General features: G+C 36.3%; 1 protein-coding gene across 2 annotated transcripts in view; it reads left to right on the plus strand.

The window, feature by feature from the left end:
* Nucleotides 1-27,263, plus strand: part of PARD3B (par-3 family cell polarity regulator beta) — a 1,140,410-nt gene that overhangs the window by 734,530 nt on the left and 378,617 nt on the right. For both annotated transcript variants that reach the window (XM_070458512.1, XM_070458513.1), the window contains one exon: nucleotides 321-436. In XM_070458512.1, the coding sequence (XP_070314613.1) occupies nucleotides 321-436 (116 nt within the window). The remainder of the gene's footprint in view (nucleotides 1-320; nucleotides 437-27,263) is intronic.

Here is a 27,263-nt window from a genome sequence, read left to right on the forward strand (position 1 = left end):
ACTAGTGGTTCACAGGTTCACTTTACCCACTTAAAGTTATATATTGTACAGCAGGATCCCAATTAGCAGAAATCAGTGAAGAGGAAAACATGATGTTAGCCAGAGAATATTGTTTAAATTGCAGAATATGATAAAATCCAGGAAAACAGAGTTGCTACATCTCATAAGAGATACCTGAGGTTCACCAACTGGTTGAAAATGCCTAGTTGGGACCTACAGAGGGAGTGATGAAGAGCTCTGTTCAAAATGAGAACTGCTGCCTTTAATTTTTTTTTTTTTTAATTCTAAACCTAAATGTGGCGTATGGCTTCTTTCTGCAGCTCTGGGGTGGACTCAGCAGTATATTTTCCAGATCAGCATATCAACTTTAGATCTGTGACACCAGCCAGGCAGCCTGAATCAATGAATCTGAAAGCCTCAAAGAGCATGGACCTTGGTAAGTGAGGGTGAGGTGACGTCCAGGTCAGCTGTCTAGCCTCAGCCCATCTGTCTTCCTGAATGTCCTGCCTTTGTTTCTTCAACTCCAACCTTAGGGGGCAAGGTCTGCTGAAGCATGGAAAAAGGGATAATAGTCATCCTATCTTTCTGTCTCCTACCACACATTTAATCCTAATTACTCCTTTTTAAAAGAGAGATAAGTGACATTTTTATAAAGTGGGCCATATAGGTCAGAAAAGTAGGAGTATTCCTTCTGGAGGATCTGAATGCATAAGCGTCTTTAATTCACCTGCCTTTGTGTTTGTACTTTCACGTCTGCTGGTCCCTTTCCATTTCTCATGTACATACCTGTTGCGGGGCCTGGGAAGATCATGAAGTTCAATGAATCCTCTCCCACGGAGCATCCTGTCTCTGTGTGCAATGTTTGCGAATGGTGGCAGTGAAGAAACTTTCTCTCTTTAAATGCCCATCTTCAAATCCGTCCCTGGGTTTGCCAGATTGAGGGTATCTAAGAGCCCAGTTTCATGCCCAGACAACCTCAGTGAGGTTCTGCGTCCTACAGAGAATTTCTGGGCGAGTGTTTGAGTCCTGCAGAGAATATCTGGGTTAGTGTTGGTTGCCAGGGCAATCAAGAGCTGCTGAAAACTGTATTCTCCAGGCTCTAGAATGTGAGACCTTGGAAGATATCTCAGACACCCAAGCACATCGCTGCTCCCCCTTGGGCCCTTAGAGAGAGAATGACTAGAATAGGGTGCTAGTGCAAAATAAATTCTCAGCAACGTATTTACTGATTTCTGAATGCTCAGAGACCAAGCCCCGCCAATTTTTTTTTTCCTGAGGCACATTACATTATTTCATTAGTAGCACCAAGAAAATAGAATAATCAAAACTGCCTGTTCCATGAAACAATCTGATAAATAGTGCTTATCTGTTACTCATTTACAAGAGTTCAGAAAAATGTTCAGTCATTATGAAACAAGAAAAATTGATTCTGTTTTCTATAAATTAACTAGATCACTAGGATACATTTGCTCTAACCACCTATAGCAAGAGACTGATAGAAACCTTAATAAGGAGACTGTCTTGAGCACTGGTACAAAAGGGGTATTTTCTCTCAAGTGTGAACCCCTTGACAGACCAAAGGAATAATGCGTGACAGTGACATAGGTTATTACTAATTATGTGAGGAGCAATTTGTTTTTATAGAGTACTTGATAAATATTTCCTGTTCTGTCTTCCCAGTTTCTCTATAAAGAAGATGAATGGATAAAAACTGCTCTTAATTTGGGATAAGAAATATATTACTGTTTTCCTCACTTAGTTTAAAAACAAAAAAGGCCAACAGTACGGTTTTTAAAAGTCTCTGCAAAAGAAAAAAAATACTAGCAGCCATTACAAAAAAAAAGTATCAGATCTACAAAAATAAAATCTAAACCACATGTAGAAACTGTATTTATGTTTAATTTTTTGTTAGTGAAAGCTTTGTTTTTAAACAGTTTTCTCTTTTAGATTGAAGTAGCCCTTGAAAAATGTGAACAGTTAGCAGTCACCCATTGCATTTTAGTGTACTTACACCATACATGACAATAATGTTTGTTCAATTTTACATAGTAGGGCAAAGGTCATGAGTTATTTTCTTCAGGACACAGGTATCAAATTAAAGGCATTGACTTAAATGCACTATACAGCACAAGTGGCAAACTATGCTATGAAAACATTTTTAAACTAATTATGAAAGTTTGGTCCTTTCCAGGAAATGCCAAATCAAAGCTAACAGTCTCTCAGAGAGCTCTGAGGTCAATATTCTAGGGCCATTCTGAACCCCTATTCCCAGAACAATTGAGTGAGCTCAATAAATATGTGATTTCTCTCAATGAATAAACTCAAATGATACCAGAATGGTAAACATTTGGAAGTGCCTTCCTTGTTTGATTAGATGAAAAAGATACTGTAAGTAGTTTAGCTTTCCATATATAGCACCGGGCCAATGTAAAGAATTAATGTATTTGCTAAAAAGGTTGGTGACTGTACTTAGAGGAATAATCCTCCAAGCAGGGTCAAGACCCATTCTTCAATTTTTTTTTTTTTTTAAATTGAGGTATTTAGGCTGAATAGCAAATTAATGCTATTTGATTATCTTTGACCTAGAAAAACAGCAATTTTATATGATTCAAAATAGAAGAAGATAAACCTCCTACTTATTGCATAATTTATGTTGAATATTGCTCCTTTAGAAAACCTTTAAACTTCAAAGACTAATAGACCTCACTGGTACCTTCCTTGTTTTTGTTGGTTTCATTTTTGCTACTGAGCCTAAGCTAGTTTTTTAATTTGCACATTATGTTCAAATTATTTTAAAGATGAATGGGCTCCATTTATTTATTTTCACTTATGTTTTTAAAGACAATTTTTATTGTGAAAAATAAAACCTTCTCATTCCCATCTCCTTTTATTCACAAGATACAAACATATTTTAAAATACTTTGCTACCTATTTACCATCCATGTTCAAACATCTCTGTCACACATTGTGTTTCTTTATACTAATTGTACAGTGTTATATGAAGAACTCTTACTTTTCCCCTTTTGATTAAATTTGGGCTTAATTTAGAGTTGGGAGTTTTGGTTTGTGTGAGCGGGCTTGGTCCATTTGAATTTCTTATTCTGTGATTTGTTTATTCATATTCTTTGCCAAAAATGTTTGCGTTTGTTAATTTTTTTCATCTTTTAGAATATCATTATATATGTTGTAAATAACTTTTTGCAATCTATTATTTGTTGTCTTAGTTTGATTATGGTATCCTTTACTATAAAAGATGTTTTAGTCTTATTGTCAGATAATTCTGTCTTTTCCTTCATGACTGTTTGGTTTTATTTATATCATTTATTTTCTTGTACTTTTAAAGTCTTGGGTCTTTTCGTGTTTATCAATAATATACTTTTATTCATCATTTGTGAAGTGGGAAAAATTTTCTCCATGTAAATAGGCAAGTTATTCATAATGTTTATTGAGTTTTGCGTTCTCCTCCCATTAACTCAGAATGCAGTCATGTTGACTATGAATCCCCTTTCATCCACAGGATGATTTCTAAGTGCTTTTCTACTGATGTATTGGTCTGCTCCATGCCAGTGTCATCCTGTTACACTGCATTTTAATAACTTACAGAGCAAGCTTCCCTGTTTTCTCTTCTTTTGTAAAATTACTTTGGCTCTTCATATGCTTTGTTCTCCTACGTGAACCCTAGATCAGCTCATCAAAAAATTAAACGGGAATGCTTCTGTTGTGTTTGTGTGCCCATTAATTATGAAGTTTGCTATTGGTTCCTGATAGAAATGTTTTTATCAGTTTAAATGTTTCTTTGTATTCCTAGCTTCTTGAAAAGTTCTTTATTTGCTCACTTTGTTTAATCAGGAATGGATATTGAATTTTATTAAGTGATTTTAAGGATCTATACAGGATGATTGTAGTTTGTTCTTTTATTACTATAGTGGGTTATAATAATAGATTTCCCAATATTATATCTTGGATTTTTCTGAATGACTCTACATTTTTCTCTGCATTTGAAGAAAGTAGAAATGAGTAACACATTTTATCTATGTGATCTAAAATGTAGGTGTAAGACCCTGATTATAGTTTTATTCAGTGCTATTAATTCCTATATACTTAAAGGTATAGTTTTTTTTTTTTTTTTTTTGAGGCCATTCTACCTCAGTATTTGTGGATACTTTTGCTGGCATGCATGTGGCCACATTTAAGTCAGATCAGAAATGATTCAAATGATGAATAAAAGGAATTTATTTTTAAGTAATTAGATGTAACTATGCTTATTCAAAGGGGTTAGGGTGTCATTTTCTGGGTTTTCCAGAAAATCAGTCTATTCCTACTAATTGTAGACTTTCCTCTATTTATTTAAATTACCAGAATTACTATGTTCAGTCTGGATCCCTTTAATTTGTTCATAATTGAGCTTGTGTGGGTGTTGAGTTGGAAGCTCTCAGGAGCTGAATAACACAGCTGCCTCTTTGGCCTTTGGCATAGGGTTTTCCCCCAAAGAGCTGCCCTCACTGGCAGTGTGCCAGAGAGTCACATTCAAAGGCTTTTTGATGAAGTACAAACATCTTTCACTTCCAGGCCTGGTGTTTTATGACCCTGTAATAGTATTGAAGAATTAGTCTAAATTATTCAAGGAACGGCCCTTCAGTATTTTGGTCCACTCCCTGACCTACTCTACAGCCCCATTCAAAGTTAAGTTTAAAATGCTATTTACCACAAGATTTTCTTTTTCCTGAGTGTTTTCTCTCCTGTTTCAAGTTGGCCTCCTACTTCCATTTCAGAAGGGTGTTCTGTAACACATTCAGAGGAAGGCTGAGCGCAGTGCAGATGGAAGATACTGACCAGCTGTCCTGCCTCTGTTCAATGAGAGGAAATGAGCTTCAAGTGATGCATGAGGCATTCAAACGAAATTTTAGGAAGTTTCCTGACAATGAAGCTTGTTAACATTCCATGTCTCACAGTCTCTTAAAACAGTGCAAGTGTCTTGAATGACTGTCCCTAAAATCAAGACAATAGATAAATAATAGATAAACCTGCTGGTTTTCTTTCAAGATGTGTGATTCAGCAATTTAATTTTCTGTTAGTTGCTTGCTGGAAATTTGTATTAAGGTAGAAGTACTGGTAGATGTTCACAGTCAAAGTAAATTCTTAATTGACTGATTTCTCAAATCAACAAAAGATTTGGGTCAACTTTTGAGTATAACCCTTGCATACACATCAGACATTCCTTTCAGAGAATAGTCAGGTATCTTATCCAATGGAAAACGGGCATGAAAAAAGTTAATGAAACCCATTTCATTGTTCTAATACTTTCTTTTTAATTTTTTTGTACAGTAAAGAACTTTCATATGCATTCCCAGAAATAAAACAAAAATCCTAAACATCGGATATATAGACGAATTTTTATAAAACTACACTGATAACTGAGGCTGATTTATCAATTAATATGTATCATATAATACCATATGTTATTTTAACATTTCTAATATGTTTTTATTCATATCCATGGATCTTCTTTATTGTCCATCAATAAGTGATACCTCTGAATTTGGTGAAAGCTGAATTGAGTACCACTATTTAAAATACAACTTTGACTTATTAAAAACAACAACAACCTGGTTGGTAAAGAAAAATTAATGGTAATACTAAAAGAATCTACTATCTCTAATAGATGAGGAAGAGCTCAAGGACATAATCAGATATATTCCCTAAGCTTTAGGAAGTCAAAATGAAGGAATTACAGAGAATATTTGCTCATTCATTGCACAAATGCTTCTTGAGAGCCTGCTGTGTACCAGGAAGTGCATGAAATACTGAGGATTTGGCAGTGAGAAAAATAGAACTTGATGCGGGCACCTACATGAAAACCCTAACAAGAAAGGGAAACTCAAGAGTGAAGATTCCCAGAAAGAAGTACTGACATGATGATGATAACTTATCTCAGGGAGAAGAAGTGGGATAGGCACCTGAAGCACTCGTGTGGCTGCTCTAAGAGCCAACTGAAAGCCTTGACCAGGTAGAGAAGAGAAAGAGAGAAGCAAATAGCGTGGGGGGGAGAAAAAGTGACAACAGTCTTAAAAGAAGCAGTGTAGGAAGAGCTAAACAGCTGCACACGATAAGACTTGCAAAACCTTTAGGAGTTAGACAGTCAAGCTATTTTTAGAACACGAAAAAGAAAGTGTGGTGGCCCATTGTTTAGAGCAGGTAACAGCTGTCGGATGGAAAGCAGAGCTACCCAGTTCCCGTGTTAATTTTATCCTCATGCACACAGAGAATGATGTTCAAACATGACTGCCAGCACGCAGAAGTCTGGATGGTTTGCATCCCTGGGCACAAAGGGGATTGCGATTATGTAGCCACCATCCCTGATCATTAGAAATGAGGAGTAGGCCTCACACTGGAGGGCAGGAAGCAAGTTACCAATTTCTGACAAAGATGATGAATTCCAGAAACAACTGGTGAAACTTGTGATCTCAGTGCTGATTCTTGGAGGATTTCTCTTTGGAAAACAAAAAGGAAAAAAAAAAAAAGAAGTGGCCATTAGCCACCTGCAGAGGAATCTCTGAAGCCTCTGGTGTCTCCTTTCCCTTTTGATGGGATTTCTAGATTGATAGATAAATCATGAAGATAGTATAAATACAGTTTACATTGATTTCAGTAAATGTATTTCCATTTGTTTTTTGATTGAGACTTTTACCAAATTACACACTAAGGTAATAGCATTAGGATGCCCCCTTCCCAAAATGTGCTAATTAAGGCTCATTGTCACTCTGAAAGAAATTAAATAATGTATACTATAAGACTCTGTGCTTGGCCCTTCTTGTTATATTCTAACAAAACAACAGAATTTGGTGAAGAGTAGGTAGATATAACTTGGATGAAGACACGAAAGGCATTCATACCAAACTGTCAATAAATTTTGTCTCAGAGAATTAGGTAATGTTTTAGATTGACAGAATTAGTATTCCAGTGATTTATTTAGAATTGAAGAAGATGGAATTTACCTAATAATGATTAATTAATTGAATAGGCACTATTGGATGCTTTCTATGTGCCAGGCAATAGCTAGATGAAGACAATAAAGTCTCTACTCTTATGGTGTTGTCGTTGTTGGGTAAATAGATGATAAAGTTGCATAGCAGTCAATAATAAAATTTCAGATAGAGATGATTTCTCTGAAGCCAGATTCAGGTACTGATGATGACTGGGGAGAGAGAAGCCTATTTTAGACACAGTGGTGAAAGATAAAGGCAATGTACTGAAGTCGGGTTAAAAGAAATCAGCTGTGCAAGTATAAAGTTTACGAGACCTGGGATAATAGCAGTTACTGAAGATGTTCCTGGATTTTGGCTCTTACCAGACATGACCGCCTCCAAAGCTCATTCCATGTTATCAGGTCAAGGACAATAGCAGATCCACAATACACCGGCTTGGCCATAACCCACCTAGAGTGCTGTATTTAATTCTGGCAACAATATTTTAATAGAGACAAAAACAGTGCAGAATGCATCCAAATACTGATGAGAGGCCTCGAAACTATGTCTGATGAAAAATAGTTAAAAGAAATAAAAATACTTTGCCTGAAAGGTAGGTGACTTAAGAGACATATGAAAATTCTCTAGATATTTTCATGGCTAACATTCAAAAACTCAAGCCTATTTAAAATTTGAATCTGCACCCGAACTGTATCAAGCAATGATAGCAATAATCAGAAGATACATCAAGTATACAAGCTTTGAAATCTAGAAAGTTAATGATGGAAAATTAATTTTGGTTTGTGGCATGTTTGGTATTCAAGGAAAGAATAGATATTTAAACAGTTGAAACAGCTGAGTTTAAATGAGTTTAAATGAGTTGAAACAACTCATAAAGACTGAGAAGCAAAATTCATCAGGAAAATGGGAAAGGAGTCACTATGTATTTTTCATTTTTAGATAAAAGGTTTTTCTTGTTTTAACTTAGTGTACATTAATATGTTTGTATAATTAAAGTAACCACACAGGTTATAACTGAAGTAGGGTGACTAGATTAAAACAAGCTAAATGAGTTTAGAGAAATTATGTATCAGGACTCAGGCTGAATTCTCTGATGAAAAAACAGAAGTCGGGAAAACTTTGAATAACTGACCTTGCACATCCAAAGACAGGCCTCTTTCAAAACATTAAGGAAAACCAACATTTATTGACTAAAACACATAAGTAAATTTTAGACAGTTGCACATTTAAAACTGAAAATAAATTATGGAATAGTATAAATATTAACTAAATTATAGTGATATAGATCAATTTTCTTTACCTTTAATTTAACTAGATTGTTATGTTGGATGTGGCAGAATAATGCAGAGTCTGTTTAAAATTAATTGGAAAAGCTATTGCAGTTGGAAGTAAAGGTATAGAAATGCTTCTGTCTGTAAAGGACCTTTTTTCTTGTCCTGTAATTCCATAGATAGCTCTTCTTAAGTTGAAGTGCAGTTAATTTACAATGTTGTACTAGTTTCAAGTGTGCAGCAGAGTAATTCAGTTATATATAGATACATGTATATTCTTTTTAAGATTCTTTTCCATATGGATTCTTTTTTCCTGCCTTTTAAATTTATGGTTCCTCAGAAATATGTTTTCAAGAACTGCATTTTCAAGACAAATTTGATTTCATGTTCATTATTACTATTAACTGGAAAAGGATGCCTTTTGTGTAGAAATTGTATGTGTATACTACTTTGTATGTTGTGGGCTTGTCTGGAAGTTATGGCACTTTCCACAGCTTTCCATTCTCATACTCTGTCTGATGAACGAATGCTGGTGAATACCTTAAACACAATTGCTCTCACTTACCATTTATTGAATGAATAAGGGGCACAACTCGTCTCATAACTCCCCATATGGGAAAGAAAAACAGCCTTTAAAGCAAGGACCATCATTTTATATAAAAACAGTTAACACAGTGCCTAGAAAATGAGACATTCAGTGATGTTACTAGTCATAGCAGCAGTCATGGAGAGGGTAATGTTGGTAGTGGAATTAGAGGTGAGCCTTTTCATCTCCTATATATATTTTTTGTAATTGGTGACTCACTTCAGCTGTCAGCATAATTCTCCTCAAGTCAACATTGTGAAAAACTGCAGGAAAGGTTACTGTGGATCTTGTATATCGATTCTTAATTCAATCTTTGAATCACACATGGTTTCAATTATTACCATGGTTTTTCACTAAGATTAGGTTTTCTTAAGCTGGGGTATTATGTAATAGCATATATAGATAGAATAAAAATTTAGTATCAGAAAGAGAAACCCACGGCTCTGTTTTCCCACAAAGAAATATGAAGAAAACTATAAAATTTGTAAATGTTTCTAAATGAACCTTAACCAATGGCTTTAGGCCAGTAACAAACCCATGCAGATCATTCTTACATTAGACTCTGTATATTTAGAGCATTATTTATGCTCTGATGGGAAATCTTGATCAGTGTAGAAACTGCCTCATCCTTTAGAGCTGAAATATTCTGTATGCATGTGAAAGTCATTCAGTGTGTCTGACTCCTTGAGACCCCATGGACTCGTCCAAGCAAGAATACTGGAGTGGGTTGCCATTTCCTTCTCTAGGAGATCTTCCAAACCCAGGGACTGAACCCAAGTCTCCTGCATTGCAGGTAGATCCTTTACTAACTGAGCCACAAAGGATGCCCAAGAATGCCAGAGCGGGTGGCCTATCCCTTCTCCAGGGCATCTTCCTGACCCAGGAATTGAACTGGGGTCTCCCCCATTGCAGGAAGATTCTTTACCAGCTTAACTTCCAGCGTAGCTACCTTCCTACCATAAGTGAGGAAACTGACGCATTCATGCTAAGTCATTCCAGTCGTGTCCAACTCTTTGTGACCCTGTGGACTGTAGCCCACCAGGCTCCTCTGTCCATGGGATTTTTCAGGCAAGAAACTGGAGTGGGTTGCCATTCCCTTCTCCAGGGGACCTTCCAAACCCAGGAATCGAACCCAGGCTTCTTATGTTTCCTGCGTTAGCAGATGGATTCTTTACCACTAGCACCTTCTGGGCCAATCTTAGAAACTGAATTAGTACATGAAGTCTTTCTTCTTTATATTTTGCACCTCAGTTGAGGCTCTACATCTCAGATACTAAGCATTTTAAATAAGGCCAAATATAAACCTTTCTTTCCCACTTGCTTTTGTTTTCTAAACCATTGTTCACATTTAAATGAAATTCTGTGTTCCTTTTTAAAAGAACTTTTGTACTAATATAAGAGCATCTTCATAAAATGTGAAGCCAAGGAAGCTATTCAAGGCTAAACGAAATACTTAAATTTTCTTTGCAAATATAGACCATTTTAGTTGTTTTGAAGTGAGAGTTCCATTATCCAAAAATATATATCAATATATAACTAAATATAGCATAATATAATATATGATATAATAAGTACATGTTAATGAAGTTCAGCAATTTTATAGTTGTCTCTTCCAAATGATATATTTAGATAAATGTAGTATTCATATCCATAATGTTAAACAGTTGTTATTGGTAATACTTTATATATACATTAAAACTACTGTAGGAAGGTACAGCTATCTCATTTTTAAGTGCAGAAGTTTCAGTTTGTTCTTTAAAAAGTGAAACTTCTTTGGTCTTGCTTATTTCTTTTCTTATACATACGTATTCATATTTTTATATTTCAGTTTTCCCCTAAAGTGATTGTACTCAGCATATGCTTTTAAATGTGGGTCCTATAAGAATAATCTAGCTTAAATATTATTCTCTGTGTCTTTGCTTCTATAATATATCTTTCAATTTTAAAGCTTGCTCTTGAATAAATGTAGCCTGATTTATTTTCCTAATATTGTTTCATTTGGTCACAAGAGTTGTTCCTAATTTTTTGCTCTTGTAAATGGCAGTGCATTGACCCTACCACTGCATAAAGCTTTGTAAGCAATCATAATTGTTTTATCATTGTAAATTTTTATCCTTTGGCCATATTTGTATAAAGATTTAAGGTCTTTTGGTATATGTGACCAGCTACCCTCCAGAAAGGAAATTTCACTCTTCCCAGCTGTATGTGAAAGAATCTGAATATCATCATTTTTATTTCATTTTGCCAATTTTGTAGGCTCAACAGGAGTATTTTTATTTTACTTTTAAAATTACCACTGTGGCTAAACATTTTCCATAGATTTATTTATTGGATATTTTCTATTGTGAATCATCTGAGCATTTCATCTGTAAAGCTGAAACTTTCTGAATTAAATATCACTTTTTGGAAGTAAAATGTTATTCTACATTAAAGGTCAAATCTCAGCTCTTGCTTGAGGCAGGAAATAGAGATTTTGCTTTTGCTTCCCTAAAGCTAAGAACGTTTCTCACTCCAAAGTACTTATTAATTACTGTATGTGTATCTTTCATTGAATGATTAGAAAATATCTAGATAAACATGAATCATAGGCAGAGTCAGAACTTGGACTTATTTATGAGGAGAACTTCTTAATCTAGGGTAGGTCAGTTAATCTTACTAAAATAATTTATTTTTAGCTCTTCAGTGAAACACTAAAACTGTTATACCTTGTATACAATAGTTTTGGATGCTTTAGAAATCATTGGTACAAGGGTTGTGTCGCCAGAAACACCTATTGTGTTTTTATAAGACAGAGGAGTTATTCAGTGCTTGAAAATATAATTTCAGTCCCATGAAAAATTTATCCACCCATCTCTACCTTCCTTCAACAAATATTTATCAAGTGCTTCCTCTGTGCCATGTACTATTCTAAATAATCGAGACTTATCAATGACAACAGACAACAATATCTTGTTTCTGTAAATTACCCTTAGAGAAAATAGTCTCCTGAACAAAGTTTGAGAAATTAAGGATATAAATGGTAATAATAAGTGAACATGGGCTTCCCAGGTGGCACTAATGGTAAAGAACCTGCCTGCCAATGCAGGAGACTTAAGAGACATGGGTTTGATCCCTGGGTCAGGAAGATCCCCTGGAGGAGGGCATGGCAACCCACTCAGTATTCTTGCTGGAAGAATCCCATGGACAGAGGAGCCTGGAGGGCTACAACCTATAGGGTTGCAAAGAGTCAGACATGACTGAAGAAACTTAGCTTGCAAACATGATAAATGAATATACACCAGAAAGATACACAGTATAAAAACATAGACAGCTACAAATTGTAGAGAAGGAACATAACTGGAAAGGCTAATGTTTCAATCCCCACTTGGTTTCTAGTGTTCATAAGAAAAGGTTACTAGGCACTCTACCCAATGAAAGAATTAAAATTAGAGCAAAAATTGAAATAGAGATCAAATTGGAAATTGACTAATCATAAGTGATGATTTCAAGCGAGCTGAGAATAGCTAATCTACCCTCTCTGATCCAAGAACTAACTGACATAATCCCCAAGCAGGTCAGAATTGTCCTGAAAGAACTGTGAAACCTGCAAAGGTTCCAGCTGATGGGTTAAAAGTAGAAGAGTATATTGAGGAATTGGAAAACATTTAGCCCTTTTTCTAAATTTGGAAAGAAATACAGTAACACCCAAATTGATTGAAAAATTAGTTACAGCAAAGATTTCCTATTTCCCCCTTTCATAAATCAGTAGATTCCAGGTAAATAATCTTAATGTTTTCTGTTTTTCTTCTCCCTCTAGAGGAAAATCTTTAGTGGAAAGGTCCTTGAACTATAGACAAGTAATGAAGCCTTATTAAAGATTAAAGAATGTGTTTGTCAATATAAAAATAAGTGAACATAAAATTTAATTGAAACTGGATAGGTTGAATGTCTTAGTAATGACTTGAATGATATATTAAAGAATGGTCAAACAGGTTTAGAAAATTCTGAGTTAAGCAGCTTTCTAAAATACACAACTGTTCACAACCTTAATGTGATCGATACACATTGCCGGGCACTGAAGGGTCTGCACAAGTCTTCCGTGGTAACTCAGATGGTAGAGAATCTGCCTGCAATGTGGGAGACTCGGGTTTGATTCCTGGGTTGGGAAGATCCCCTGGAGAAGGGAATGGCAACCCATTCCAGTGTTCTTACCTGGGAATTCCATGGACAGAGGAGCCTGGAGAGCTACAGTCCACTGGGTCACAAAGGATCGGACATGACTGACTCACACACACACACACACACACACACACACACACACACACATCTTCAAGATTTAATAATGTGCAGCATCTTCCAAACTCATTTGGTCACAGAAACCCAGAGTACAGACCATCTCACAGGACTAGATCTCTGATGAATGTTCTTTGGCAGAAGAGATGTGTTGTGAGGTTGAAAGGTGATGTGCAAGACCCAGAGTAGGGTGAGGAAAGAAAGAACTACCAACAAGCTGGGACCTGTGATCAGTGCTGTGATGCAGTATGCAATCTAGGAGAGAATCTCCAGGGTGGAGAAGTGTCTTCAGTCACTAAGTAAGCAGGAGTTAACTGCAGAGCAGCATGAAAGAACAAGGCTATAACTAAGCATGGTTTAATAATGGATTGTGATGACAGAATGTGGCTGACTGCATGCGATGTACCTCAGAAGGCATAACACATGTTTGGTAAAATAACATCTTACACATCCCTGGATGCCTGTCTATCCAGTTGCCAGAAGGTGTTGACTTTCCTTTCCTCCTAGTAAAAAGACCACATTCTTCAGCCTGATTTTCAGGGTTGTGATTAATACCTATTAATCTAGAATATAAAGATGAAAAAGAGAGAAAACAGTAGTATCTGTAATGGTAATGATAGTAACTAATGTTTTTGCGTACTTGCTCTATGCAGGGCTTGTTTTTTTCATGGCAGTTCTATAGCCATTTTACAGATGAGTGTAACAGGCCTTAGAGTGATCAACTTCTGTAAGGCCTTTCTTTGCAAGTGAGATTTATTAATTTCCTATTCTCATCTCTAAAAATAGAAGACCCATCATTCTTTCTTCTTTCCTATTTAAAATTTAACGTTCACTCAGGACCCACTCAACTCTTGCCTGCTCCAGAGAGCTGTCATTTTTTTTTTTTTTCCTAATTCTTTCTCTGAATTCTTAAAGCAATTACTTTTGGTATCACCAGTTTTAGCACAGAATCATATACCCTTTTGGGCGCCTATTGAGTGAGAACTTTTTCCCACTCTAATCAGATTGCAAGCCTTTGCAGGGTCATACCTTATACATCTTTGGCTTCCTGCTCACCACTTAGAATGTGTAGGTGTGGAGTAAATCCAACATGGATGATGTAGATGCATAGCATTAGAGAAATCTGGCTGCAACCTCAGAAACACATTGATCTCCATGATTGATTTAACTGATCTTATGAAGTAGGCATGTTCACCTTTCCTACATCAAAAGATTGAATGAATGGATGAACAAAAGTACAAATGAATACTTCATGTGTAAGTGAATAGAAGTGCAAATAAATGTTTGATCTGAGTAGCACAATAGAATAGGGATAAAAATATTTTAGGAGAGTGTAGAATATAGCACTCATTATATTCACTTTCACTTACCCAAACTAGTCTTTCTCATTTTAAAGTGCTTGGAGAAGTTTCATAATAATGAACAGAATTAAGAAAAAGAGTCAAATGCAGAAAATACAGAAGGGCCGAGGGCTTTAATTTCATTACATGGAAGAGGGAAAGCAGTTGTTTAGAACTTGAAGAAAAGGGCTGTGTGCTTTATCTTCTAATTGGAGGAATCTATGAATAAATTAGGCAATCACTTGACATAATTGATTTAGATCATGTGAATTCCCTTGCTCTGCCAGAGAGGGTTAATTAGATCAGATTGTGTGGCCCTTCCTAGTCTTCTGTCACTGACATTTCCCCCCTTTGTATTTTTCTATCATTTCCCTTTGTTATTTTCTTTTTAATCTCAAGAAGTACATCTATATTTTAATTTATAAAAAGTTTTTTTTCCTTTTGTTTGTTAGATGAGAAAAGTTGAAGATAAATATTTCTCTAACAAAAACTGTGTTCTTATTTATGAATCCCCTTTTCATTTTCCATAAATCTGTTTGCAGAAGAGTAGTGTTGTCTGCACATAAACCTCGTGCCATGGGAGTTACATTCAAAACACACTTGAACTGCTTGCTTTTACCTGCAGCAACACAAAATTGAATTGCATTAGTATAGAGCGATTTGATTGCACGTGAGTTGTCACAAATGTTGTGTAAGCTGAATATTGAGAGATTTTGCTCACCTTGGGTCATATAGTATTAGTCATTGTGACAAATACCTCAAAGTAATACCAAAAAAAAAAAAATTGAACCAAAGAATATGATTGACTTAGAATAAATTGAAAATATTCTACATAGTTTTAACACTTGGTACAGGCTCACCCATTACGGCTTCACAAATTATGCCATTTTTACGAATTATCCACAAAGCAGATTTTGTATTTATACTTTATGTATTTATGTATTTATGTATGTATTTATGTATTTATACTTTATTAATACAAGTGCAATCTTCTACAGCTTTATATGTTAAGACAATTGAGGCGCCTTAAAGAGTTCCATAGTCACGTAACCTAATGTAGATAGTATCCAGCATAGCTACTTGGTAGTGTTAGATGTATTAGTTAACACACTTCAATGGGCTAAATTAACTAACCTCTTAGATATCTAAATCTATATCCATGTTTAAAAAAAGTACTTAAAGGGCTTATCTATGACCTTGCCATAACCTAGAGATGATGTTGTATTGGAAATGCGGTCACAAAGTCATTAAGGGAAGGAATTTCTAAAGACAGCCCGGTCTAATTGTCCACCCCACTGGACAAAAATGATGATAGGCCTCATCATTAATGGACTGGGAATATTGTATTTGTAAAAGAATGCAATAGTCTTAAACGTGCGTTCAATATATTGTTACCGTGTACTTTTCTAAGCATGTTTTAGAAGGTTCATCTGAAAATAAAATGCTAGTATTAAGAGAAATATGTAGAGAAGATTATTTGAGTGGAAAGAAAGTCTTTTTTTCTTATGCTGGTGAAGAGATTAACTGTGGATAATATGTGTGAAATTAGGAAGTTCATTTTGGATTGCATACGTGCTCAGTCATGTCTGACTCCTTGTGACCCTTTGGACTGTAGCCTACCAGGCTCTTCTGTCCATGGGATTCTCTAGGCAAGAATGCAGGAATAAGTTGCCATTTCTTCCTCCAGAGGATCTTCCCAACCCAGGGATCAAACCAGCATCTCCTGCATTGGCAGGTAGACTCTCCCACTGAGCCACTGGGAAAGCCCCTCGTTTTGGGTTACATTGTTCTTTTTTAATCCAGCATCTTGAAAAGTTAATTAGTTTAGAAAATCCAGCATTCTTAGAATAGTATTAAGAGACTTTATTTAAGAGATACTTGATAATCTCACTAGTAGCCACATGTTCTAAGTTCAGAGAATAAAGGAATAACTATAAAATACATGACAAAGGATTATCATCTTTAATATAGGAAGAGTTCTTATTAGTAATTAAAAAACATTTCAGGACAAAATTGGAAATATACATGATCAGACAGTTCACAAAAGCAAAGAGAAATTTAATTGGCCAATATATATTAAATATATTCAGCCTCACAATCAATAAGGAAATTAAGATTTTATATTGTCATACCTTAGAAAATGTTGAAAATACATACACAAGCCTGACAACACATGTGTGTTGTATTTTTAAGCTGATGCTTCTTTACTGCAAGGCAATGTGGTAATTGTATAAGGCACCTTAGCACCATTTTAATCTTTTATCTAGTCATTGCATTTTGAAGAACTATCCTACAAATAAATAAATAAAGATTTGAGCAAGAATTAAGTTCAAGAATTTTTCACTGTTGTTTCTGTTTAGTCGCTTAGTCATATCTGACTCTTTGTGACGCCATGGACTGCAGCACGCCAGGCTTCCTGTCCTTTACTATCTCCCTGAGTTTGCTCAAATTCATGTCCACTGAGTCAGTGATGCTGTCCAATCATCTCATCCTCTGTCATCCCCTTCTCCTTCTGCCCTCAATCTTTCCAAGCATCAGGGTCCTTTCCAGTGAGTCAGCTTCTTCACATCTGGTGGTCACAGTATTGGAGTTTCAGCTTCGGGATCATCCTTCCAGTGAATATTTAGGGTGAATTCGTTGAGGATGGACTGGTTGGGTCTCCTTGCAGTCCAAGGGGCTCTCAAGAGTCTCCTCCAGCACCACAGTTCAAAAGCATCATTTCTTCAGTGCTGAGCCTTCTCTGTGTTCCAACTCTCACATCTGTACATGACTACTGGAAAAACCATATGTTTGACTATATGGACCTTTGTAGACAAAATGATGTCTCTGCTTTTTAACATGCTGTCTAGGTTTGTTATAGTTTTTCTTCCAAGGAGCAAGCATCTTGTAATTTTGTGACTGTGGTCACCATCCACAGTGATTTTGGAGCCCAAGAAGATAAAATCTGTCACTGTTTCCACTGTTTCCCCATCTATTTCCCACTTTCCCATGAAGTGATGGGACTGGAGGCCATGATCTTAGGTTTTGGAATGTTGAGTTTTAATGCAGCTTTTTCACTCTCTTCTTTCACTTTCATCAAGAGGCTTTTTAGTTCCTCTTCGCTTTCTGCCATAAGGGTGGTGTCATCTGCATATCTGAGGTTGTGGATATTACTCACAGTAATCTTAATTCCAACTTGTGAGTCATCCAGCTCAGCATTTTGCATGTGTACTCTGCATGTACGTTAAATAAGCAGGGCGACAATATACAGTCTTGATGTACTCCTTTCCCAATTTTGAACCAGTCTGTGGTTCCATGTCTGGTTCTAACTATTGCTTCTTGACCTGCATACAGGTTTTGCAGGAGACAGGTAAGGCGATCTGATATTCCCATCTCTTTAAGATATTTCCACAGTTTGTTGTGATCCACACAATCAAAGGCTTTAGCATAGTCAATAAAGCGGAAGTAATTTTTATTTTAAATTCCCTTGCTTTTTCTATAATTGAGCGGATCTTGGCTATTTGATCTCTGGTTCCTCCGCCTTTTGTAAATCCAGCTTGCACATCTGGAAGTTCTCGGTTCATGTACTATTGAAGCCTGGCTTGAAGAATTTTGAGCATAATCTTGCTAGTGCATGAAATGAGTGCAATTGGTCAGTAATTTTTAAGTTCACTAGTGAACTTAATTTTCCAGCAATAAGAGGTTTAGTGAAAATATAGGCTGATAGATATGATAGGCTATTATGCAACCAATAAAAATCTTCAGACTAATGACATGAGATGTTAATGATAAAATACTTGAAGAATACAATGTACAGTTTTGTATGTGTGCATTTATAAATATGTGTGTATCTATACATACATAAATAATGCAAGGATGTTTGTCAAAATGTGAACATTGATTTTTCTCCTAGTGGAAATTTCAGGGATCATTTTTATCTTATTGATATATTTCTACATATTTTAAATCTTCAAATATATATTATACTTACAATTAGAATAAAATCAATTGGCATCATTAAAATAATTTAAAAATAGAATTTAAAAAGCAGGTAATGGTGTCCATGATAGAAATGGGGATTTTAACTAGGAAAAGGATGAAGATGGTGCAGGGTGTATTGGCTGACCTCACATCATTGAAGACTCTCATGTGAAATGGAAGATTAAACAAATTATGAACAGAGTGATATTTATTAACAGATTTTTGGGTTGACACAAAAAGCTATTTCCTATCAGTTAAAATGGTACTCGATAGAGCACATTCTACTACAATGCTCATAAAACTCTACCAGCAGTGATTTTATATATATATATATATATATATAACATGAAGTCTGGATAGGGGTAATTCAGTGTCCCAGTAAAGCCGTCAGAGACCCAGACTCCTCTTTTTCCATTCTTTCATTCTCGATTTTTTGGGCTTTGTCATCATATTTGTTACTGCGGTGTCGAGATGGCCACTGTATCTTCAGAAATATTATCCATGTTCCAGGGCCCTCTCCCCAACCCAAAAAAAAGATGAGGGATGGGGAGAAAGCAAAAGACTGTACCACCTTTTTTTATATCAGGATATCCAATATTGTCTAAGAAGTGCTGCCCAGAAAACTTCCACTTTTAGCTCATTGACCTGGCTATAACATGTCACATACCTTGCAATCAAAAAGTAGCTAGTGAAGACACGGTTGTTAGTGACATTGGATCAGCCAGCCTACAGTGTCTTAGTCATCCTCCTGTAAGGCCGTATGCTTCTGGTCACTGCTTGCATGCAGAAATGCAGGGAAGCCTCGTGTGAGTTGGCAGAAGTTCCAAGTTCTTTTAGATTTTAGTCTTTAGAGAATATTATTCCAATCTTATTCCAGTAGAATTGTAGAGTCAGTAAAAATGTAGTAAGAGAGAAGTGACCTGCTTCTCCAACTATGGTCAAATTCAAGTCTGACCAACTACTTTGAAGCTGAAGAAGGGGATGAGGAATCAGAGTTGCTTGGGACAATGATGGTCCATTTTCAAACTGAAAAATCTAGTGCAGGCGCAACATGGAAAGAAGATGCCTATCATTGAACATCAATACATCATTTTTTTTTCATTTTAATGGTTCTAAGATGATGGATTTTAAGTTTATAGTTTCATGTCCTGAATTGTTGAAACAGTTCCTCTGATTAAAGCTGGCAATAGTTTTGTTTTGTTTTTTTCCTATCAGCCATTCTAGGCACAAGGCTTAGAGCCTGTGTGTTTTACAAAGACCTGCCGAAGTATCCTGGACCTGAAAAAGATTACTGTCTTTAAACTATAAGAATAAAACCAGAAGTTTGAAATTTTCTTAAAGACCATCTCTGGAATGTAAAATTATGCCAGTGTTATTATTTATTACATTTAAAATTTATTTTTAAATATCAGTAATTGCATTTGTATTGGAGCATTTTCTCCCCCAGTTGACAAGAAATCCTAGGTATGCACAAAAGTTGCTTAAAAAAAAAATCAGCCAATTGTTACTAAGTGAGAAATTGACACCCAAATAATTTTAAATCAGTTTTTCTAAATCTCTTCCAAAGTTTTATAACAAGAAGCTATATTTAATATAAGAATTGAGGTAGCAACAGCAGGGAGGGGAATGATATACTATAAATTAAGTCTACTGCTTTTCCTTTTTCCCTTCATTGGTTGGTAGCCACTGAAGCCTGCAAAGAAATCCCTGATCTAAGGGAAAGAGGTTGAAAAATCACTTTCTGTGAAGTCACTTTGGAGGCTGGGTCTAGTAGCTTTCTATTTTTCCTATTAATGTTTTCTATTAGCTCAACCTTATTCAGGATTCTTACTAAATTTCAGTATCTTCCAAAAGATAGTGGACATTTAATATGTATGTGTAATCACCCGTTCTACAAAGAGGAGCCTGATTTAAATGAGCTCATCTAATAGACCAGTATAAAATACCAGATCATTTCACCAGAGTGCGTGCAGAACTTTGTGATCTATTTAAGTGAACGATTGTATGCTCTGAATTGGAGAGACAGCACATAAACCCCCAAATTAATATCCTCTAATAAACAATGAGTCTGGATGACAACTTTTCAAAATCTATTACATACTAGTAGCCTTGGTTTTGCACAGTTTGCATATTAAGCAGATGATAGTAGCGTCTGGGCAGAAATATATTTCTGTTCATGCCAGAACAAAAATCTTTTGCTAGTACTTATTGTAGCCAAGAACAGAAGCAACTATGCAATCCCCAGCCAAAAGTCACATGCCAACATTAATTAATGCACAAATAAACTGAGTTTCTGTCCTAATGTGAAGCCCATAAGCTCTAGGGGAAATGCACATGAAAATCCTAGGTAGCTCAGGTTACTAGATCTTGAGGGTTATGTTTCAATTCTGGGCTGGCCAGTTAACTTCACAAGAAGAGACACTGCCTAGAGATGGGCGAGTAAGCCAACCCGCAAGCACCTAAAGAGAACAGGGATGGTGTTCAGTAATGTAAGCTCTGAGCATGACTCGGGTATAGACGGCTGACTTATCAGATGTATAAATGACACACAGCTCAGTGGGTTAGCTAATGTGTGGATGACAGAATAGGGATTCAAAAAGATCTCAACAGGGAGAACTGATGAGCTACAATTCAGAAGATTAAATTTAATAGGGATAAATGTAAATTCCTAAAGCAACTTCCTTCTCCTGTCTTACTCCCATCCAATTCATTTTCCACGCTGCAGCCTGGGTGATCGTTTTAAAACATAAATCCGATCATGTCACTTTCTTGCTGAAAATCCCTTAGCAGTGGCCCATTGCCTTAAGGATAAAGACAAAACTCATTAATGTGGCTTCTGAGATTCTCCATGACTGACCCATTTCTTTCTCCTACACTCAGTCTCTCACTAGTCACCCTCTGTGCAGAGGAGCTTTAGATTCTATGTGTGGGATTCTCTTTGGCAGTTTTCATGTTTCCTCTGTCCAAACACTAACTTCATCCATCCCTGTATATCTCCGGGTCTCAACTTAAAGCCATCAGGAAGACTCAGTCTATAAATTAGGTCCAGTCTCTGCATTTCCCATTGCCCCAGATCCCTGAGCATCCTTCTTTCATTCAACAGATATTTATCAAGTGCCTATCATGTACCAATGGGCTTCCCTCATAGCTCAGTTGGTAAAGAATCCGCCTGCAATGCAGGAGACCCCAGTTCGATTCCTGGGTCGGGAAGATCCTCTGGAGAAGGGATAGGCTACCCACTCCAGTATTCTTGGGCTTGCTTCCCTTGTGGCTCAGCTGGTAAAGAATCCGCCTGCAATGTGGGAGACCTGGGTTCAATCCCTGGGTTGGAAAGATCCCCTGGAGAAGGGAAAGGCTACCCACTCCAGTATTCTGGCCTGGAGAATTCCATGGAGTATAGTCCATTGGTTCACAAAGAGTTGGACACAACTGAGCAACTTTCACTTTCACATGTACCAGGCACTGTTCTAGACCTTAAAGACAAAACAGGGAGCAAAGCAAAGCCCACGTCCACACGGAACTTTTGTTCTAATTAGGGAAGATGTGAGTGATGAGTGCTTTTAGAAAAATGAACCAAGGTGAAGGAACAGTAACAGAGTTGGGGTTTGTAACAGAGTAGGGGCCTCCTACCTTAGTAGCCAGGGAGCAGCTCTGTGATGATCCTTTGTCTGTAGAGATGTGAGTGAAGGAAGGCATTGAACTACATGGGGGAAGACCCCCTAATGAGGGCCACACTTGGCATATTTGTGAAACTGCAGTGAGGCCAGGATGGGTGAAATACCCTGAGCAAGCAGAAGGCCATGCAGAACAAGGTCGGGAGGACCCCTGCAGAGCAGGACTTGCAGAGTCTAGCAAGTTTTCAGATTTTCTTCTAAATGTGATCAGATCGAGAGGCTTTGAGTCAAGAGACTGTCATGATAAGCTTTTTGTTTTGTCTTTTGTCTTATAAGGATTATAATAGTTTCTATGTGGAATATAGACAATAGAGACTTAGTACAGAATCCCAGAGTTGAGTCAGGGGTTATTACATCTGTCAAGGTGAGAGCTGAAAGTAGCTTGGATGAGGAAGGTTTGCAAAATACTGCATGCCTTGTCTGTGGTTAGTTGTATGGTAGAAACCCTGCTGGTGCAGGGCTCAAGACTACCTTGTTCACTTCCACAATCCACATGCCCAACATGATGGCTGGCCTACCACTGACTCTCTATAAATATTTGTTGGACTAAGACACTCAACAACAGTTAATGTAAAAAGGACTTCAGGATTTTTGATAACTGTACATGTGATGAACTAATAATTGTCCAGTTTGGCTGCCAAAATCTAATACTGTCTTAGGTTGCATCAAAAAGTTGGCAGGGGGAAGTGAAAAAGAGATGTGAGTCCCAGAACACACCATGCTGCTTCTACTTAATCCATACTATTGACCTGATCCTACACCATTTTTCCCTCTCTGTTTTCTAATAATTGTGGCCATCAGTTGCAAGACCACACACTTGATTCATTTGTGGTTCTCTCTTTTGCTTCATTCCTGTGTTCAAGCAATAAATTCTCTGTGATGTCACTCCGATTTTTCTTCATTCCTCCCTTTTCAACTGCTCTGACATCATATGAACAATAGTCTATGCCTCTCCTTAGTAACAATTTCCAGGTGTACGAGACTTGAAACAATTTATGACAGCTCTATTTCTTTCTTTTGAGAGCATCCACAACCATTTTTAAGAGACACCATGTGCTCTTTCTCCGGGTTTGTTATGAAGTTCTACTTTAGGTGGTAGTGGTGGCTAGTGAAATGTGTGGTTCTTGATGGCAAAGCTATTAGCAAAATCTTACCTCTCAAACTCACATAGTAGAAGGAATGTGTGCTTTGAAGTCAGGAACCTTCAGATCCTGGCCATCCCACTTGCTCACTTTATGCCACAACTCTTCTGAGCCTCAAATTCCTCCTCTGTAAAGTGAAGGTAATAGTATTTACATGGCTTTTGTGATAATTAAATAGGATAACATGTATTGAAATGCTTGGCATGATTTCTGATACATATAAGTAGGTAGTAAGTTTTAGTTTCTTTCCTCCTTATCCCTGTTAAAGATGGAATCACTCTATGGAAATATACATTATAAATAGTGGAATTAGAGGTGTGTTTTTTCACTGGTTAATAGTGAATAATGACCATTTATTGTGTGACTTAAATGGTAGTCTCTGCCCTTTTTTTCCCTATTTAATCAACATTGATTTCTTGCTAATAACAGAAAAACTTATCAAGGTTCTAGGAAACCTGAGAGTTTCCATAGTCTGAGTAGTGGAAATAGTCCAACTCTATGGTAGATCCCAAGAATTCACAGGGAAAGAAGTTTCCTGGGAGGGATCTCACACAGCCATCTTTTCTCTGTCTTAGATTAACAAATGAGAGAGAGAGAGACTTCATACAACTAACTTGAGGACCTTTGTAATTTGTAAAGATGAATAAAATAATAATAATAAAATAATATCTTTGCCTTCACTGAAGTTGCCCACAAATCAACATAACACCATTTAGGCAAACCTAAAGTGTTTTAGGGAGGATGGAAATAGAATATCCTACAAAGAAGTGGATATGGTGGGGAGCTGAACCCAGGAGAAATATAGTATTTACATATGAGAAGTTTAAGGCATTTCCAGCTAAGGATAAAGACAATGGACAGAAACAAGGAATCATTCTAGACAATGTGAATAAAAATTGAATAGACGAAAATACAAGGAGAATGGTTAAAAAAGAGTTCAAACTTGAATTTAAAGACTAAGGAGACTTATTTTCTAGGCAGTTGAATTTAGTGAAAGTCTAGTTAGGAGGACTCTCTGAAGGTGGTTCTGTGACGGTTGCTCATGAAGGTCGTGTGTGTGCTATCAGGACAGGGGAAGAGCCTGGGCCTAGATATGGTTTCCTTTTAGTCCACCAGCTTAGCTGCATTCTCTTCATGGTCCTGTATTTCCAAAAAATAATTGTTTTTAATTCCTTATATTCAGCATTGATTCCATGATATCTTTATATAGGAGACAAACGGGTAAACAGATTTTCGAAGAATTAGAGTGAAATACTTTCCCACAAAGAAAATTCTAGCTTCATGTGGCTTTTTTGGTGAATTCTGCTAAGCATTTTGTAGGAGGAAATAATGGGAATTCTACAGAGACATTTCCAGATAAATAAAAAGAAAGAAATGCTTCCCCAACTATGATACCAAAGCCAGAAGAAAGAAAACTTTAGATTGATGTTCATAAACTGTTATAAAATTCTTTTTAAAAATTTAGGAAGTTGAACTCAACAATGTGTAAAAGAAGATTATGATGAAGTAGAGTTTATCTAGGAATGTAAGGTTGGTTTAATATTTGAAATCAATCCGTGTAAGCCACATATTAACAAACTAAAAAAGAAAAATTATGTGATCACATCAGTATACACAGAAAAGTGTGTGACAGAATTCAGTATCATTTAATGAAGGATACAAATTTAAATTATGTTATTTGGGGTTGAATTTTTGATAATGTTTTTAAAGTAAGAAGAGTATAAAGGGCAGAATTCAGGGTTGTGGTTACATCTGAGTGAGGGAAAAGAGCGAGATTGGAGGGAAACAACCACAAACCTTCAAAGTAAAATGATGTTCTTTTCTCAAACTCACTGATTAGTAGACCATGTTTGCTTTATTTTTGTTTTTTATATCTTAAACATATAAATATTTCACTGTTTTAGTATTTCATAAAAGCAGTTTTTAAAGTTAGGTTTTCTTTTCATTTTTGTCTGAATTTTGATGTAGCAAAAAGACACCTACTTACTCTATTTACAGCTTTGGAAATTCATATTTGTGTACTGAAAGGAGTGCCCTCTGTGCTAAGTACTCTGTTTTTGTTAATGTGATGTGAAATTTTCTGTAAACACAGTGAACTTCTCTTTCAAGTGTCATTACCACATGAAGAGCAATGGTGAAATTAGTGCCAGCAAGCCCAAAACTAAATACAAAAGCGCTAATAACACGTTTATTAAAAATACAAAATGAGTTGTGATTAGACTACCAATTGTATTTTTTCTACACTTCACTACTCAAAATTTAAGTAAGTTTATATTTATTCTAAACAGTTCTACTATGTTGTGGTCTTTATTTAGATCTATCCCAGAATCTAACTCGAATCACCTTCTTCTGACCTTTCCTGGCTAAGAACATGTCTACAAATTGCACTGTAAGAATTTTACTAGGTACCTATACATTTTTGTCACAACATTTATATAACCATAGGTATATCATGATAAACGTTCATTGGTCTAGAAGCTTTCGCCCAAAGGGTATATCCAGATTGCTGCTTCCTTTCCTTTACTCTTACAAATGATGCATTTGTTCACTCAGCAAACATTAAGAGTACCTACTGAAGACCTGGCATGATTCCATGCTAAGAAGGGTAAAAACAAGACACACCCCTTCCTTAAGATGTACACAATTTAATGTGAAACAGAATCATACACAAATAATTGAGATATTTACAAATTTAGTCCCTAAGTTCAAACTGAAGATGTGAGAAAATGGTGTGGAAAAGAAGACATTTGAATGGAGTCTTAAAGCATGTTTTCCTAGCAGGATAAGGGATACATTTTTATTATGAGTCAGAAGAAATTGCATGTGCTGTTTATACACTGTACAGATGCATGAAGTTCAGAAACATAACTTGTGATATGATAGAGTGCAGAGCATCTAGCAGAAGTGGTAGGGTGTGAAAGACAGGCATTATCCATCTTTGAGTACATGCTTCTACTGGAGTCCCTGATAAGTTTTTGTATTCTCTAAGTTGTCTCATATTCTCTGGTAGGGAGCATTATCTACATTTTACAGATAAGTTCAGTAAGATTGCAAATGACTAAGTAATTAGTCCCTGAATGCACATATAATTGTGGGCTTCCCTGGTAGCTAGAGACACGAGTTTGATTCCTGTGTTGAGAAGATCCCCTCAGGAAGGAAATGGAAACCCACTCCAATATTCTGGAAGTTGCCCTATAACATTAGAAGAAAACTTCAGTTGTTGTGTCCTGATTAGCTTATTGTCAGAGTAGCAACACGTCTAAGGACGAACAGGGTGCTTTGCAGGCAGCTAACTAAGAGATGGTGAGAATACTTGTGTCATTATCTCCTACTGATCACCTAGCCCATTTTTCAGCAGATGCCTTACTTTGTATTTTTATTTCACTTGTTTTTCAGGAGTTGGAAGAATTTTTCAACACATAAGAATTTATAGTGCTGAAAACCCAAAAAAGTCTCCCTAAGGAGAAGCAGTATGCCAAATAGTCATCGACATAAGAAAACAGTATAAATTAATGCAGCAATACTTCATGGTTGTGAAGGAGGGAACTTAATTTACAACTTGAAACAGGCTTGTGTTCCTTAGAAATTCTGAAAGTCAATCAGTGGCACAGAAATTGATCTGCTGAAGGAGAAGAAAATTGATTCTTAATATTAGCAACCGCATCATTTTTTTTAAAATTCTGAAGGAACAACTTTTAGAAACAAGTTTATTAGCTATTAAGTAATTATTTGATATTTAGTTTCCTAGTAAACTATCCAAAAAGATATATTTATGGCCTCGTTAGAAGATGGATTTTTATTGTGCCAAACATCATCTTCCAAACAGCAGTCTCTATTGTGTCAAAGACAGGGAAATCCAAAGTTAAATGAAATAGAGCTGTCTGTGTGAAAGACAAGCATTGCATCATCTTATAGAACTCTTCTTTGCATCAAAGTATCTCAATATGAAGTAGTGGGAATCTGAACACATTTGCATATTCCCCATTTGTAACATAGTGTTGACATTCTCGAAAAGAATAACTGTAGCTGATG

Source organism: Odocoileus virginianus, chromosome 30 (genome assembly GCF_023699985.2).
Source record: "Odocoileus virginianus isolate 20LAN1187 ecotype Illinois chromosome 30, Ovbor_1.2, whole genome shotgun sequence".
Classification (NCBI taxonomy): domain Eukaryota; kingdom Metazoa; phylum Chordata; class Mammalia; order Artiodactyla; family Cervidae; genus Odocoileus; species Odocoileus virginianus.